The following is a 12017-nucleotide window of genomic DNA, read 5'->3' as shown; positions in this document are numbered from 1 at the left end:
AGGTGGCTCGGTCTGCTTTGGGAACAGAGTGTGTCTCAGCAGAAACGAAGCAGCTCAGCTGCTCTCTGCAGGTTCTGCTCTCCCAGGGACAAATAAGCAGCTCTCTTCTTCCTTCCCAGGGCAGCAGTGCAGGAGCTCAGGGATCCACCCTTTGATTCGGGCAGGGAAGGCAAGTGCTGGGTGCCAGGTAGCAGCCTGGGTTGCCTGGGCTCTCCAGAGCCCCCCTGGACCCTCCAAGCCTCTGTTTCTGGTCCCCTCAGCCACAGCTTGTACCCAAAAGGGTCCCTCACAGCTGCTCCAGGCCTCTGCTGCTGCCAAGGCGGGTTGTGTACCCCAGCCCATGCCCCGGCCAGCCGTGTGCCCGAGCTGGGTGCTGGCCCTTTTTGGTTGGGCTGTTCCCTGCCAGGCAGGGCTGTGGGGTGCTCGGTGGCACTGCCCTGCCAGTCACTGTGGCTTTGGGGGGACAGTCCTGTCCTGGCTCAGGACAGATCCAGAACAAGCTCCTCAGCATCTGTGCAGTGTGATGTCCCCACCATTCACAGGATGATGTCCCCACCACTGCCACCTTGACCCCTTCTCACGCTGTGCCTGGAGGAAGGGTGGACGGGGACGAGCTCCTGGGTCAGCGCTGACCGTGGGGCAGGGGTCTGTGTCATCCCACCTGCCACTGGTGTGCTCTGGCAAAGCCTTTTCTCCACCTTCCTCCACCTTGCCCTCACGCTGCAGGGCTGCTGCTTCCTTCCCACAGCCCCAACCGCAGTGGCTTGCAGAGCAGCAGAGCCCTCCTCACCAGTGGAAATAACACAGTGGGCTGCTCTATCACAGCCTTCTTCAGCTTCCCTGCGTGGGCTGAGGGAAATGCCCCAGCAGCCTCTAACAACACTATTTTCCCCACTCCCCCAATTCTTTTTGCAGCTCTCACCAGAGGAGTACGAGCGAGGCGGCTCCCCTGGGGCCAAGGAAATGGCTGCCCTGTTCCGTTTCTACGCCCTAAAGCCAGACCGCAACGTGGAGCTGACCATGAAACTCAACCCCAAGGCTCGCACCTTCCCTCAGTGGGTGGCAGACAACAAGGCTGCCTTCTGACCCTGCCCTCCTTCCTCTGCCACCCAAGCTTCTGCAGCGGGACCTGGCCAAGGAGGTGAGCTGTGCTGAGCCACGCTGCCTTTCCGCAAGCGCCCTGGGGGAAAGGCTGACCCTGCCAGAGCTGGGAAGAGCTCTGGGCCATGCGTGTGCTCCAGGGCTCACCTGCCGCTTGGCTGAGGCTGTGGAGACCAGTACAGCTCCAAAGGCTGTACAGCTGCAGGTGAGGGAAGCGCTGCCTTGGCACAGTGTCTTTAGGGAGGTGTTTGTTTAGTGATTCTGGTGTTTTCACAGCTGTAGGGTGGTGGTGGCTTCTTTTCCCAGGATCACCCTCCTTCCTAGGCAGCTCTGAGCATGCAGCACAGCTCTCTGAAGGGCAGTGCCTTCTCTGCAGCCACTGCAGGTACCCACAGACAGCACTGCTGCAAAGAGGAAACACCGGGGTTTGGCCAGGGAGCGGGCGACCAGCACGCCTGTGCTGTGTGATGTGAAAGCTGAGCCCCGTTCCTTGTCAGACAGCTCTCAGCTGGGGCCTGGCCTTTGCTCTCCTGGAGCTCATTTCAATTGCTGCCCCTGTCATGAGTTGAGTAAAACCTTTGTAAGACTGTCCCAACCTCAGGATTTAAGACTCACTTAAAAAAAAAAAACCTCCTTCCCCCACAGCACCATCTGCTCAGATAAGAGCTCTGGGATTTGGCAGTCTGTGCCTGGGCTTAAAGTCAATCACAGCCAGCAGAGAGATGCTCAAGCCACCCAGCCCTCCCCTCTCCTTGTCCAAGAGAAAACCCTTCGTTCCTGTTACCGGGGGAGGGCAAGGGGCTGACAGCCAAGGCTGGAAGAGTAGACAAGGCAGTGAGGCACAGCACGTGTTAAATATCTTTATGAAGTCAATCTTATTTACATGGATACAGAATCACTTTACAGACAGTTTAATCAGGAGGCAACACGTGCTTTATTTCAGCAACTGAAGAAGGGCAAGACTAGGCCGTGTCCTTGCTTCACTGGTCGATTAGTAGGTGGGCTGATGGTACCTGCACAGTAGAACTAACAACAGCCGGCTACATAACCATGAACATACTCACTGCAGGAGCTCCACTCCCCCGGGAGGAGTGATCCACTTCACTTGCCTTCTCACACACGTAGGAACAATGACTCTTTGACCAATCATTTATGCTATGGGTGTTGCACTAATGTAATAAAAGATTTTTGTCCCAAACTGGCAAAGGGCTCGATGATAAACTTGTCCCCACTCAGAAGCGACGGCGTTTTGTGTTGTAATTTGAGTTAATCTGGGGAGGGAAACCTGAGGCAAAGTGCAGATTCCATCACTGCTCTTTGTGCAGGAAATCAGCAGGACTAAGAAATCCTGGGGAGACTTCCCACTCAGAGATGTGCAGGACAGCTAGGAGGGCTGTGGTGATGACAGGGTTAAAATTCACTGACCCACCAAGTCTCCTGGGAGAAGATAAGTGGTGAGAAGTTCACCAAGCACATGGAGCATTCAGGAGGGCACCTGAGCGAACAGCAGCCATCTGGGGAACTCCACACAGCAAACTGCTCCACTCTGGGCTGGAAGGACAATTTTTTATTTCTCATTTCCACTGGTTTGGATTCTAAATAATAGTTCAGCTTTAATTTTTACCAAATCAGCTTCCAGCAGCAGTGGGGACCATGGAATAACCTCACGAGAGAGCTGCATTTCCACAAAGCTGGCATTTCCTCCATTTCCTAGGACAGTGGGGGGGTTTGGTATCCCCATGATTGTTGGTGCCTCGGTGGTTTGTAGCCTCTCCAGCTGGGATCCTCTCTGTGCTGCTGCCTGACATCCTTCACTCTCCAGCTCTCCTGCTGCCAGAAAGATTCATCCCCAACTCCAAAGCCGATCTGCTGTGGCTGGCTCTTAGTTTCCAGTAGAACGCTTCCCTGAGGTTGAAGCAAGAGGGAAGTTGGAGGTTTCCTGATGGAATCGGCCTAAGGCCCATGCAGCCCCTCGCTGCAGCCCCCTCTGCCAGCACAGGGCTGAGAGCCCCTCGCTGCAGCCCCCTCAGCCAGCACAGGGCTGAGAGCCCCTCGCTGCAGCCCCCTCTGCCAGCACAGGGCTGAGAGCCCCTCGCTGCCCTCGCCCTTTGTCAGCCTCACACAACAGACGGGTTTGCAGCCTGTGGTGACAAGAAGCTGAGCCCCTGGAACTCAAGACACCAGGTCCTGCTGTAGCTGATGAGAAGCACACAGCGCTCCTTCACAGCCAGCCAACACCCACTAAATGGCACCCTGAGGTATCACACTGTGCTCGTTTGTGTGACAGGGCTTTGCTGTGCTTTACAACAGACTGATTCCTTCCTGGAGCTGTAAGCTCGTGGTAAGGGTGAGTCCAGCCTGAGTGTACCGGCACCAGAGGCTCTGCAAGCCCACCAGCCTGGGCTCTGCAGTGGCAGAACTGCCTGGTCGCAGCTTTACCAGCTAACAGGAAAGCCCTTGGTGCTCTGAATCATGTACAGTCACTGGGTGGATAAGGAAGCAGAGCTGCAGGGGAGGCCAACAACCTCCCCAGTGTTTTGGCAGCAGCTACAATGCAATGTAGTCCCTGGCTTTTTGCTCCAGGTCGCAGGGGACAGCTAGGGCTTTTCACAGCAGTGGCTGGAAGGCCTGAGGCTAAGTGAGAAGCAATGCTGTGCTTTTGCTGCTTCTACCTCCCCAGAAGTGCAAATTCCACTTGGTGTGTGTGTGGGGGGGGGAAATGACAACAAAACACAAGAGGCCTCCTACCTCGGATGGGGTGTCAGGAGCTAAACATTTTCTTAAGTTTGGAAAGGAATCCCTCCTTGTTCTCCTCAGCCTCAGGCCTATCCCCGCCTGCGTCAGCGCTAGCCGTGGCCCTGCCACCTGGACACAAACAGCAAAGGGCTGCAGTCAGAGACATCCCCCACCAGTAGCCAGCACCCCTGACCAAGTGAGAGGGTTCTTTTAGATGGGGAATGGTCAAGGCAGCTGGTTTTGCCAGCATCATCACGTACAGCAAGCCATGGTACTGGACCACTTGCCATGAAAGCACTGCAGAGCCTGAACCCCAGAAGTGGAAGAGAAGATCATGAGCCCAGGTAACTCCATTCCCTTTCCCCCGTGCTCCAACTGGCAAGGGAATTCTCATGCTGCACAATCAAGCCAGGGACCCCACAGGCTTTGAAAACAAGAGCTTGGAATTGAGAGTGTGCCACTAAAAACAAGATGTCAGCCAGCCACAGCCAGCCATGATTTTACAGAGGGAAAAAAAAAGGTGTCTTGGTGAACCCTGGAACCATCAGTCTTCCTGTTTCGTGGTGGTGTCATGACCCCTTAGAGCAGAGCAGTCTGAAACCACAGCAGGAGCCTGCCTCGTGTAATTCTGATGCAATGCTCAGACAAACAGTACCAAGGAGAAAATAAACTCAGGCTAGAATGCAAAAGGCTACAAGTGTTTCATAACAAGTGTCCGGATCAGGAATCTTTCTGGCAGCAACAAGCATAATTTTCCCGTATAAACAGGTCCCAAGAAGTTGTTTGTTTCCTAGAAGTGGCTACAGCAAGAACAAAGGAGACCTCTTTGCTAATCTGCTTTTTCTACAGTAAAACCATCAAGAACAAGATCCCTGCATCCCCCTCGAGCTTTCTCTGCACACAGAGAACACAAAGTCCCGTGCTCCCCATCCTCCCCCAGCTGCCTGCCCAGCTCAGACTGATGCAATGGCAGGAAACACTGAGGCCCTGGCACAACTTGCCTCCATCCACTCAGGGTATTTCTGCTTCCTAGAGCAAGGACACCCTGTCAGCAACAGCCTGTCTTGACCCTGCAAGCTACTGGTGCTGGTTTTAATCCATCTTGCTGCATAACTGTGGTAAAAACTGGCAGGTTTGCTATTGAAAAAATGATGTTTGGAGAATATTTTTTTCCTTTGGCACATAAATGTCTTTAAAAAGCTGGGATGAAAGTTTTGTGCTTAGAGATCTCTCCCCTTCTCCCCAAGGCTGACCTTTCATGGTCACCCTCAGTGGAAAACTTCTGTGTTATGGAAGCACTATAAAATGTAACACTGGGAAGTATTTGGCAGATCCTGCCTTCCAGTATCCTGAACTTCAGCCTATATTTGGCAGGTATAGTACAGAGGACCCAAGTTCTTGGGATCATTTAGCAGCTTGGAAAGACTCTCCCCTTTGCCTACCTGTCTGCAGTCATAAATGCCCTTTTTTTGTTTCAAACACAGAAAGAAATCACAATCTCACCAGCTTGAAGTTTGCTGTTCCAATACAAGCAAAGAAAAAATGGTTTCCCAATAGCACAAGACAAAGCTTTTGCCTTCCTGTCCTACCACATGTTTTTTCTTCAGCTGCTCTTGCTGCCAGCTACCTCACCACTGAAACTTAAAACACGTAATTGCTGGATCCAAATTTTTAATCTAGAGCTGAAAGAGCAGCTTTGCAAAGCTCCCAGCTGGCTTCACTCCCTCCATCACACTGGATGCTGTCTGCTGCCTGGAGCCACCACTGAACATTCCTACCCCAGGTTCCTCCCTGTGCACAGAGCAGGGCTTGGAGCAGCCCCGACAGCAGTGCTGCCCTTCAGCTTCTCAGGAGAAACGTCCCCACTGCGGGCAGGAGCACAGTGGATTAGCTCACACCAAAAACTGGCAAGAAGCACCTTCTCTTTTTTTTATCTCTGCTACTAAGACAAGTTACTCCTGGCCCAGGGGCAGAGGCAGGGAGCAGAAGACATTCATCACCACCGTGAGACTCAGCACAGCTTGTCAGGACCCCAGAGTATCTCAATACCCGCTCTCTTTGTGCACAGATTTGTGCAGTGAGTATTTCAGTAAAGCTTTCTGGGAAGAAGCTACCTCCTCGCTTTGTGCTGCAGCCTGTTAACATCATCCTAAAACTATTTCCAATTAAAACATGCTTGGCAGGTTGTGCTGACACGCTGTCTCAAGGTGACCTTGGCTCACCTTCCTCCCCAGGAAGCGCTCTGCACTCCCACACCAGCTCCAGGAGGAAAGCAGAGCAGTAATTCCCACCACTCACCTGATGCTGTGTTTGTGACCCCGTTCACCGTGCCGTCCACATCGGCCTCGTCCTCGGCGTAGCTCATCATTAAGGCTCTCTGGCGATCCGTCAGCCGCCTGCAGGTCCAAGACAGAGGTGGTGGTTACTGCTGTCTTTAGAGACAGATGTATCTACAACCCTCCATAACCTTCTCCAGCAGCAGGCAGGAGAGGCAACTACTGGAAGAAGAAGATTAATACACGTGGCACCTGCTGCGAATCCCTACAGCGCTCTTGAAGTGAGCAGTCTGTAAAGAATAAAGCCTCAGTGGAAGAGAAGAGGAATGACCCAAGTGCATTTCACCAAACTGCAGGGAAAAAAACCTAAGTGCTGAGAACTGTGCAGAGCTGCAACAGAACACACATCTGGTAGGGAGATCTCAGGAAATTAACTCCCTTGCCAAGTGCAGCAATACAACCTAAACAGTTTCCTTCAGCACAGGAGCAGAGGGTGGCCAAGCAGGACCTGCCAAGGATTTCAGGTCCTTTAAGCTGTAGGTGTGAGAGCACAGATTTGTTATAAGCCAGAACAGTGAGTTTATGTAACTGGAATCCAGATGGAATCACAGACAGCCAGGCAAATACACAGGTGAAGAACTACTTTGGTGTTTACAGGGTTTAGGATTTTCAGAGCTACCTCCCATTAGAATTAAAAGCAGAGTGAGACATTAATGACCCTGCTAAAGGATCAGTAAGGAATTTCACAACATCATTTCTGAAGAAAGATTCTGTTTTTTGCAAAAAGTTCAAGATTTCACCCAACCCTTGCATTAGCTCTACTTACTGAGGAACTTTAATCTTGATGTGAATGTAGTGGTCTCCGTAGCCGTAGCTGTTAACCTTGGGAATGCCTTTCCCACTCATCCGAATTCTCTGGTCTGGCTGAATACCAGGGGGTATCTATGAACACAGGGGTCACATTTATTACTCTAGTGTAACCATTTATATAGCAATTACACTAAATGCTTACAATAATTAATTACTCCAGCAAGTTTCAAAGTAGGATGGGGAGATCTGGTACGTTCGTGCACCTGGACATATTCAGAAGCTAAGTGAGTAATGATGTAAAAGCTTTTGAAGGAACAAGTCAAGAACCTCACACAGTCTGTAGACCTTGGATGAGATCTGACCAGCATTTCACCCAGCCCTTCCTTATCCAGCGACAGGGAAGGAGGAGTGACCAAGCAGGTCACAAACTTCTTGACACTTAATTCTGAATCAGTTGGAAACACCATGCTGGCAGACTGAGGAGATTTGCACCATTTTTGCAGCAAAGGAGAAGTCTCTGCTGTCCCACGTGGATTTATGCCCAAGCTCTTCCACATAATGGTACTTACTGTGATATTGATTGTCTCATACAAGCCTTGACATCTGGCTGTGCCTCCCAGAACAGCCTGTGCTATAGAGATAAGGAGGTCCGAATGGATATCTGCTCCGTTTCTTCTGAACACAGAACTTTTTTGAACCTAAAAGGCAGAGAGTTCCAGAGAAGTGAGCACACCACCACAAAGTCCTCATGGTAAACTGCTTTGAAGGTTCTCAGAAGAAAATGTATCAGAATGCTGGAGTCAGACCCGTTACCATCCACAAACTGCACAGCTCAGAAGTGTAAGTTAATGAATGTTCAGTCATTTAGAAAAAAACAGATCTTGACATAACCAGGATTACCCAGAGGCTCAGGAGGATGCCTGCTTCCTAGCTCAGCAACTCCCTGCCCTAATCCTGTTTGGTAATTTACCAGTGGCAGTGTGATTCTGCAGAGACAGAGGAGACACTGCCTTGTCCAGTACCCTGAACAGAAGAGGGAGAGACAAGCACCTCTGCAGTGGCCTCACAAGCTGGAAGAGAATTAAATCCTCTAGCACCACAAAAAAGGTGCTGAAAAAAGTTTCCTCCTTGACAGAGATGTGGATTTCAGGATAACTACAGGAGACGAGGGCCCTGGCTACAAAACACGTGCAAAGCAGGAGTTAACGTGCGTCTGCAAGAGGACACTGGACCAGCCAGCCCCCCACAGCCCTCCCCCACGCTCCCACCACCTCATGCAGACAGCTCCTTCCCCTTTCCAAGTCAAAGACTCAAGGCATCAAGAACCTCCTGTGCATTTTGATGCAGGCTACCAGCAGGGCCTCGTCCTGGAACAAGCAGCTCAATTCTTCACGAGCAGACTTCACGTTACACCGCTTGTTACAATGCAGATCTTCTGCTATCTCCCAAAGTTCACGTGGATCACGTTACCTCAGCTGTTCCAAAGGATCACTCACTCTTCCTCCTCCATCCCCCATTCACTCAGACTTCCCAGGCAGTGGCAAAGGGAACAAGCAACCAACTTAATACTGAAAACAGCCAACAATGTATCGAGACGTACCCGGAACGTAATGAAGATTTCCTTCTTCCCCACCGGCATCCGAACTGTCTGCCCATCCTCCACGCCTGCAATCAGAAATAAAGAGGGAATGGGACCTTGCATTATAACCCACGTGTTACTTGAATATCTACAGCCTTTCTCTTCAGATCTCTTGCCATCCCTTAAATCCAGCCACCACAGCAGCACCTGCACATCCAGGAGCACGAGGCACAAGATGCACCAGTGGGCAGCACAGTGACGCTCTCCACAGGAGCCGAGGCCAGAGGAAGGAGGTGCTGGCACATGTTTGTACCTCTGAGGTGATGGCTGCAGGCCAAGCAGGCTCGTTACTTCGATCCCTGACAGAATTCTTTAGGGAAATGCATCAGATAGAGGAGCACTGGGCAGCCTGCACAAGCTGCAGGAAAATTACAGGCTGCTCACCCAGGGTGATCTGAAAGAAGCAAGTCTTCAGCCTCACCACTCATTTCATCCTCTTCAGTGAGGAAGGCCATCAGCACTCTTCTCTGAAACAAGCTTTTCAGACTCCCACCCTCCCCTCAAGCTTCATCAAGGACAAACAAAAGAGCCAAGGTAACAAAACGTTTTCATAGAATCCCAGACTGGTTTGGGTGGGAAGGGACCTTAAAGATCATCCAGTTCCAACCCCCCTGCCATCAGCAGGGACACCTTCCACTAGACCAGGTTGCTCAAAGCCTCATCCAACCTGGCCTTCAGCACTTCCAGGGAGGAGCAGCCACAGCTTCTCTGGCCAACCTGGGACACTGTCTCACCACCCTCACACCAAAGAATTTCTTCCTCACATCTCATCTCCATCTCCCCTCTGCCAGTTTCAAGCCATCACCCCTTGTTCTGTCATTAACTGCCCTTGTGAAAAGGGAAAAAAACCCTTTTGAGTTTCACTCTTCAAAAGCTGCCTGGAAGGATCCATGCAAGAACCAAAACCTCAGCTCAGAAAGGGCAACACAGACATTTATATCCATGGCCAGAAAGTTCATCTCATTACTGACCCTTGCAACTGACAAACCATCGATCATGGTAAATTCTCTGCAGCAAAAATTCTTGCCTTGCTCTCCCTCTAGTACCTGGCAGGGACCAGCCATGTTATGGAGGCAAGTGCCTTGCTGTTGGCCAAGTGGAAGCAAATAACTGTAGTTAATTAAGAGAGAGCAGCACACAAGTACAGCACTAACCAGCTGGCACAGGAACCATCACTGTCTTCTTCTGTTTGGTCTGCCCCGTTCCTCGACATACCACACACGGTGTTGTTATGATGGAGCCGCGACCGCCGCATCGTCGGCACGTGGATCGCATCACGAAAGGGCCGGTGTTTATCGTCTCCTAGTGAAGAAAACACAGGTTGTACAAATATTCAGTACTGAGGTGGTGCTTTTCACTTCCACAAAACACTCCCAGCGACCTGCTCAGCACATCCAAGTTCCTCTCATTGCACAGGTGACCTGACAGGACAGCGATGTCCTTTAGCGAGGGGTGGAGCAGAAAACTGGCTGAGAAATCCAAAGAGGATGTGGCTTGTGAGAAGCTGGATCAGATTCAATGGCCATCACATTCCGATTCCCACTGAAAACCACCACTGTGAGCATCATCTCATGGTCAGGGGAAGGGAAACACAAGGCTTTCCATCTCTAGGAACAAAGCTGTTTATGGTGCTGTTTCACAAAGAACTGCCAACATCTGTATTCTGAGGAATCCAAGGCCAATCCACGCTATGGAGACTCAGCTATGGACTGAACTGTGAACGCCACCCTTTGGATTGAAGCATGTGAGGAAATGGTGGGAAGAGTTTGCAGTCTCCTCTGACCAACTACACCAGTTCTGCCCAGAAAGGGGACTCTGGTCACACACTGGTTGCTGGTACCCATTTTGATATGTGGAAATTGAAAGCCTGAAGCTCAGTAATAGAATCACAGACTGGTTTGGGTGGGAAGGGACCTTTCAAGGCCACCTAGACCAACCACCTGCAGTGAGCAGGGACATCTTCAACCACATCAGGTTGTTCAGAGCCCCATCCAACCTGACCTTGAATGTTTCCAGAGATGGGGCTTCTACCACCTCTCTGGGCAACCTGGGACAGGGTTTCACCACCCTCAGTGTAAAAAATTTCTTCCTTATATCCAGTCTAAATCCCCCCTCTTTCAGTGTAAAACTATTTCCTCTTGTCCTGTCACTACAGGCCCTGCTAAAAAGTCTGTCTCCATCTTTCTTACAGGACCTCACCAAGTACTGGAAGGTTGCAATAAGGTCTCCCCAGAGCTTCTCTTCTCCAGGCTGAACAGCCCCAACTCTCCCAGCCTCTCCTCACAGCAGAGGTGTTCATTACTTACTGTAAGTAGGATGCATCTTCTTATTTCATACTTACCCTGAGGCTATCATCACCTTCCTCCTCCCTCCACCCCTCAATTCAAAGCATCCCATTTAATGCCCAAGTAATTTCAGAACTGTTATATTATGTAAATAGGGTTTGCTGGGCGTGCCAGAGCAGATGATCTATCCCTGCAGGGCTTGTGCTTTTAGCTGGGCAGAGCACTTTAATACAAAGAAAATCTTCCCGGTGCATATGAACATCAAATCCACATTAACTCAGCTTCACCCAAGATAAGTTGGTGACTGTAGTGAGAATTTCTGACTGCAGAAGGGACTGACTTGCCCCAACAAGGGAAAGCAAAGCAGAACCTGTGTCTTCCAAAGCACTCACCATGCCAGTGCCGTTGCAGTAGTGGCAGCGCTGCGCTTTGGTACCAGGTTCGTGTCCTTTACCGTGGCATCGCTCGCAGGAGTCGTTGATGTTCACCACGATCTCCTTGTTAACACCTTTTGCAGCTTGGGTGAATGTCAGCTCCATGATATACTGTACAGGAAACAGGGACATCGATCTACAGCTGATGTGTGATGAGGTTTTAAACAGACTGACATTGTTTTAGGCCAAATATCAAACAATGCTTAAAATATGTCCAGGTAATAGAGGGGGGAAGAAGCAGGTGGATGCAGAACTCATTCAGAAGGGTTTGCCTCGATTAAGGAAGGAATAATCTGTCTCACATAAATAAAAAGGGGTACAAAAGGATAGCAGAGATTATAGGAGTGATGATTACACCAGCCTGACAAGCAGTTGAGTAGCAGAAAAGAGATTTAAAAATCAAAAAGAAGTAAAAATAGAAGCGTTTTTTTAAAAAAATCAAGTGTTCTTCTGCCCTCAGGAAAACCCTTATTATTTCTAAAGGTTCTGTTTAATAACAGGAATGCAGCAAGAGGTGAGGGTGAAGCCTTCCAATCCCAGTGACAGTACCTGCTCTTCCTCCATGAACTCCTTACTTACCAAGGGAAGTCATCAGCAAAGATGACTGCACAAAATAGCAAATTCTGTTTATAATAAAAAGGTCATTTTTAGTGCAGCCAGAAGGACCAAATTCCCAGCATTTCTGAAGGCAGCACATGAACCAACACTGTCAACACTTAACAGAGCATTTTAGCTG

At 50.3% G+C, this 12017-nt stretch overlaps 2 protein-coding genes across 2 annotated transcripts in view; one reads left to right on the top strand and one right to left on the bottom strand.

Moving 5' to 3' along the window:
• Positions 1–1086, top strand: part of NMRAL1 (NmrA like redox sensor 1) — a 4248-nt gene extending 3162 nt beyond the window's left edge. The window contains exon 4 of the mRNA XM_010175998.2: positions 916–1086. Within this exon, the coding sequence (XP_010174300.2) occupies positions 916–1086 (171 nt within the window). The remainder of the gene's footprint in view (positions 1–915) is intronic.
• A 1636-nt stretch (positions 1087–2722) lies between these two features.
• On the bottom strand, positions 2723–11389 carry DNAJA3 (DnaJ heat shock protein family (Hsp40) member A3). Its single transcript, XM_010175996.2, has 7 exons — positions 11240–11389; positions 9717–9864; positions 8524–8588; positions 7493–7621; positions 6940–7055; positions 6136–6233; positions 2723–3006 (listed from the first exon to the last, which is right to left on the bottom strand). Exons 1-7 carry the CDS (start codon positions 11384–11386, stop codon positions 2984–2986), a joined length of 726 nt encoding a protein of 241 aa, XP_010174298.2. The 5' UTR covers positions 11387–11389; the 3' UTR covers positions 2723–2983.
• Positions 11390–12017: the final 628 nt, after the last annotated feature.

Source organism: Antrostomus carolinensis, unplaced genomic scaffold (genome assembly GCF_000700745.2).
Source record: "Antrostomus carolinensis isolate BGI_N321 unplaced genomic scaffold, ASM70074v2 scaffold35979, whole genome shotgun sequence".
Classification (NCBI taxonomy): Eukaryota; Metazoa; Chordata; class Aves; order Caprimulgiformes; family Caprimulgidae; genus Antrostomus; species Antrostomus carolinensis.
Note: the sequence above shows the minus strand (reverse complement) of the source record. Positions and strands in the feature narration are given on the sequence as shown.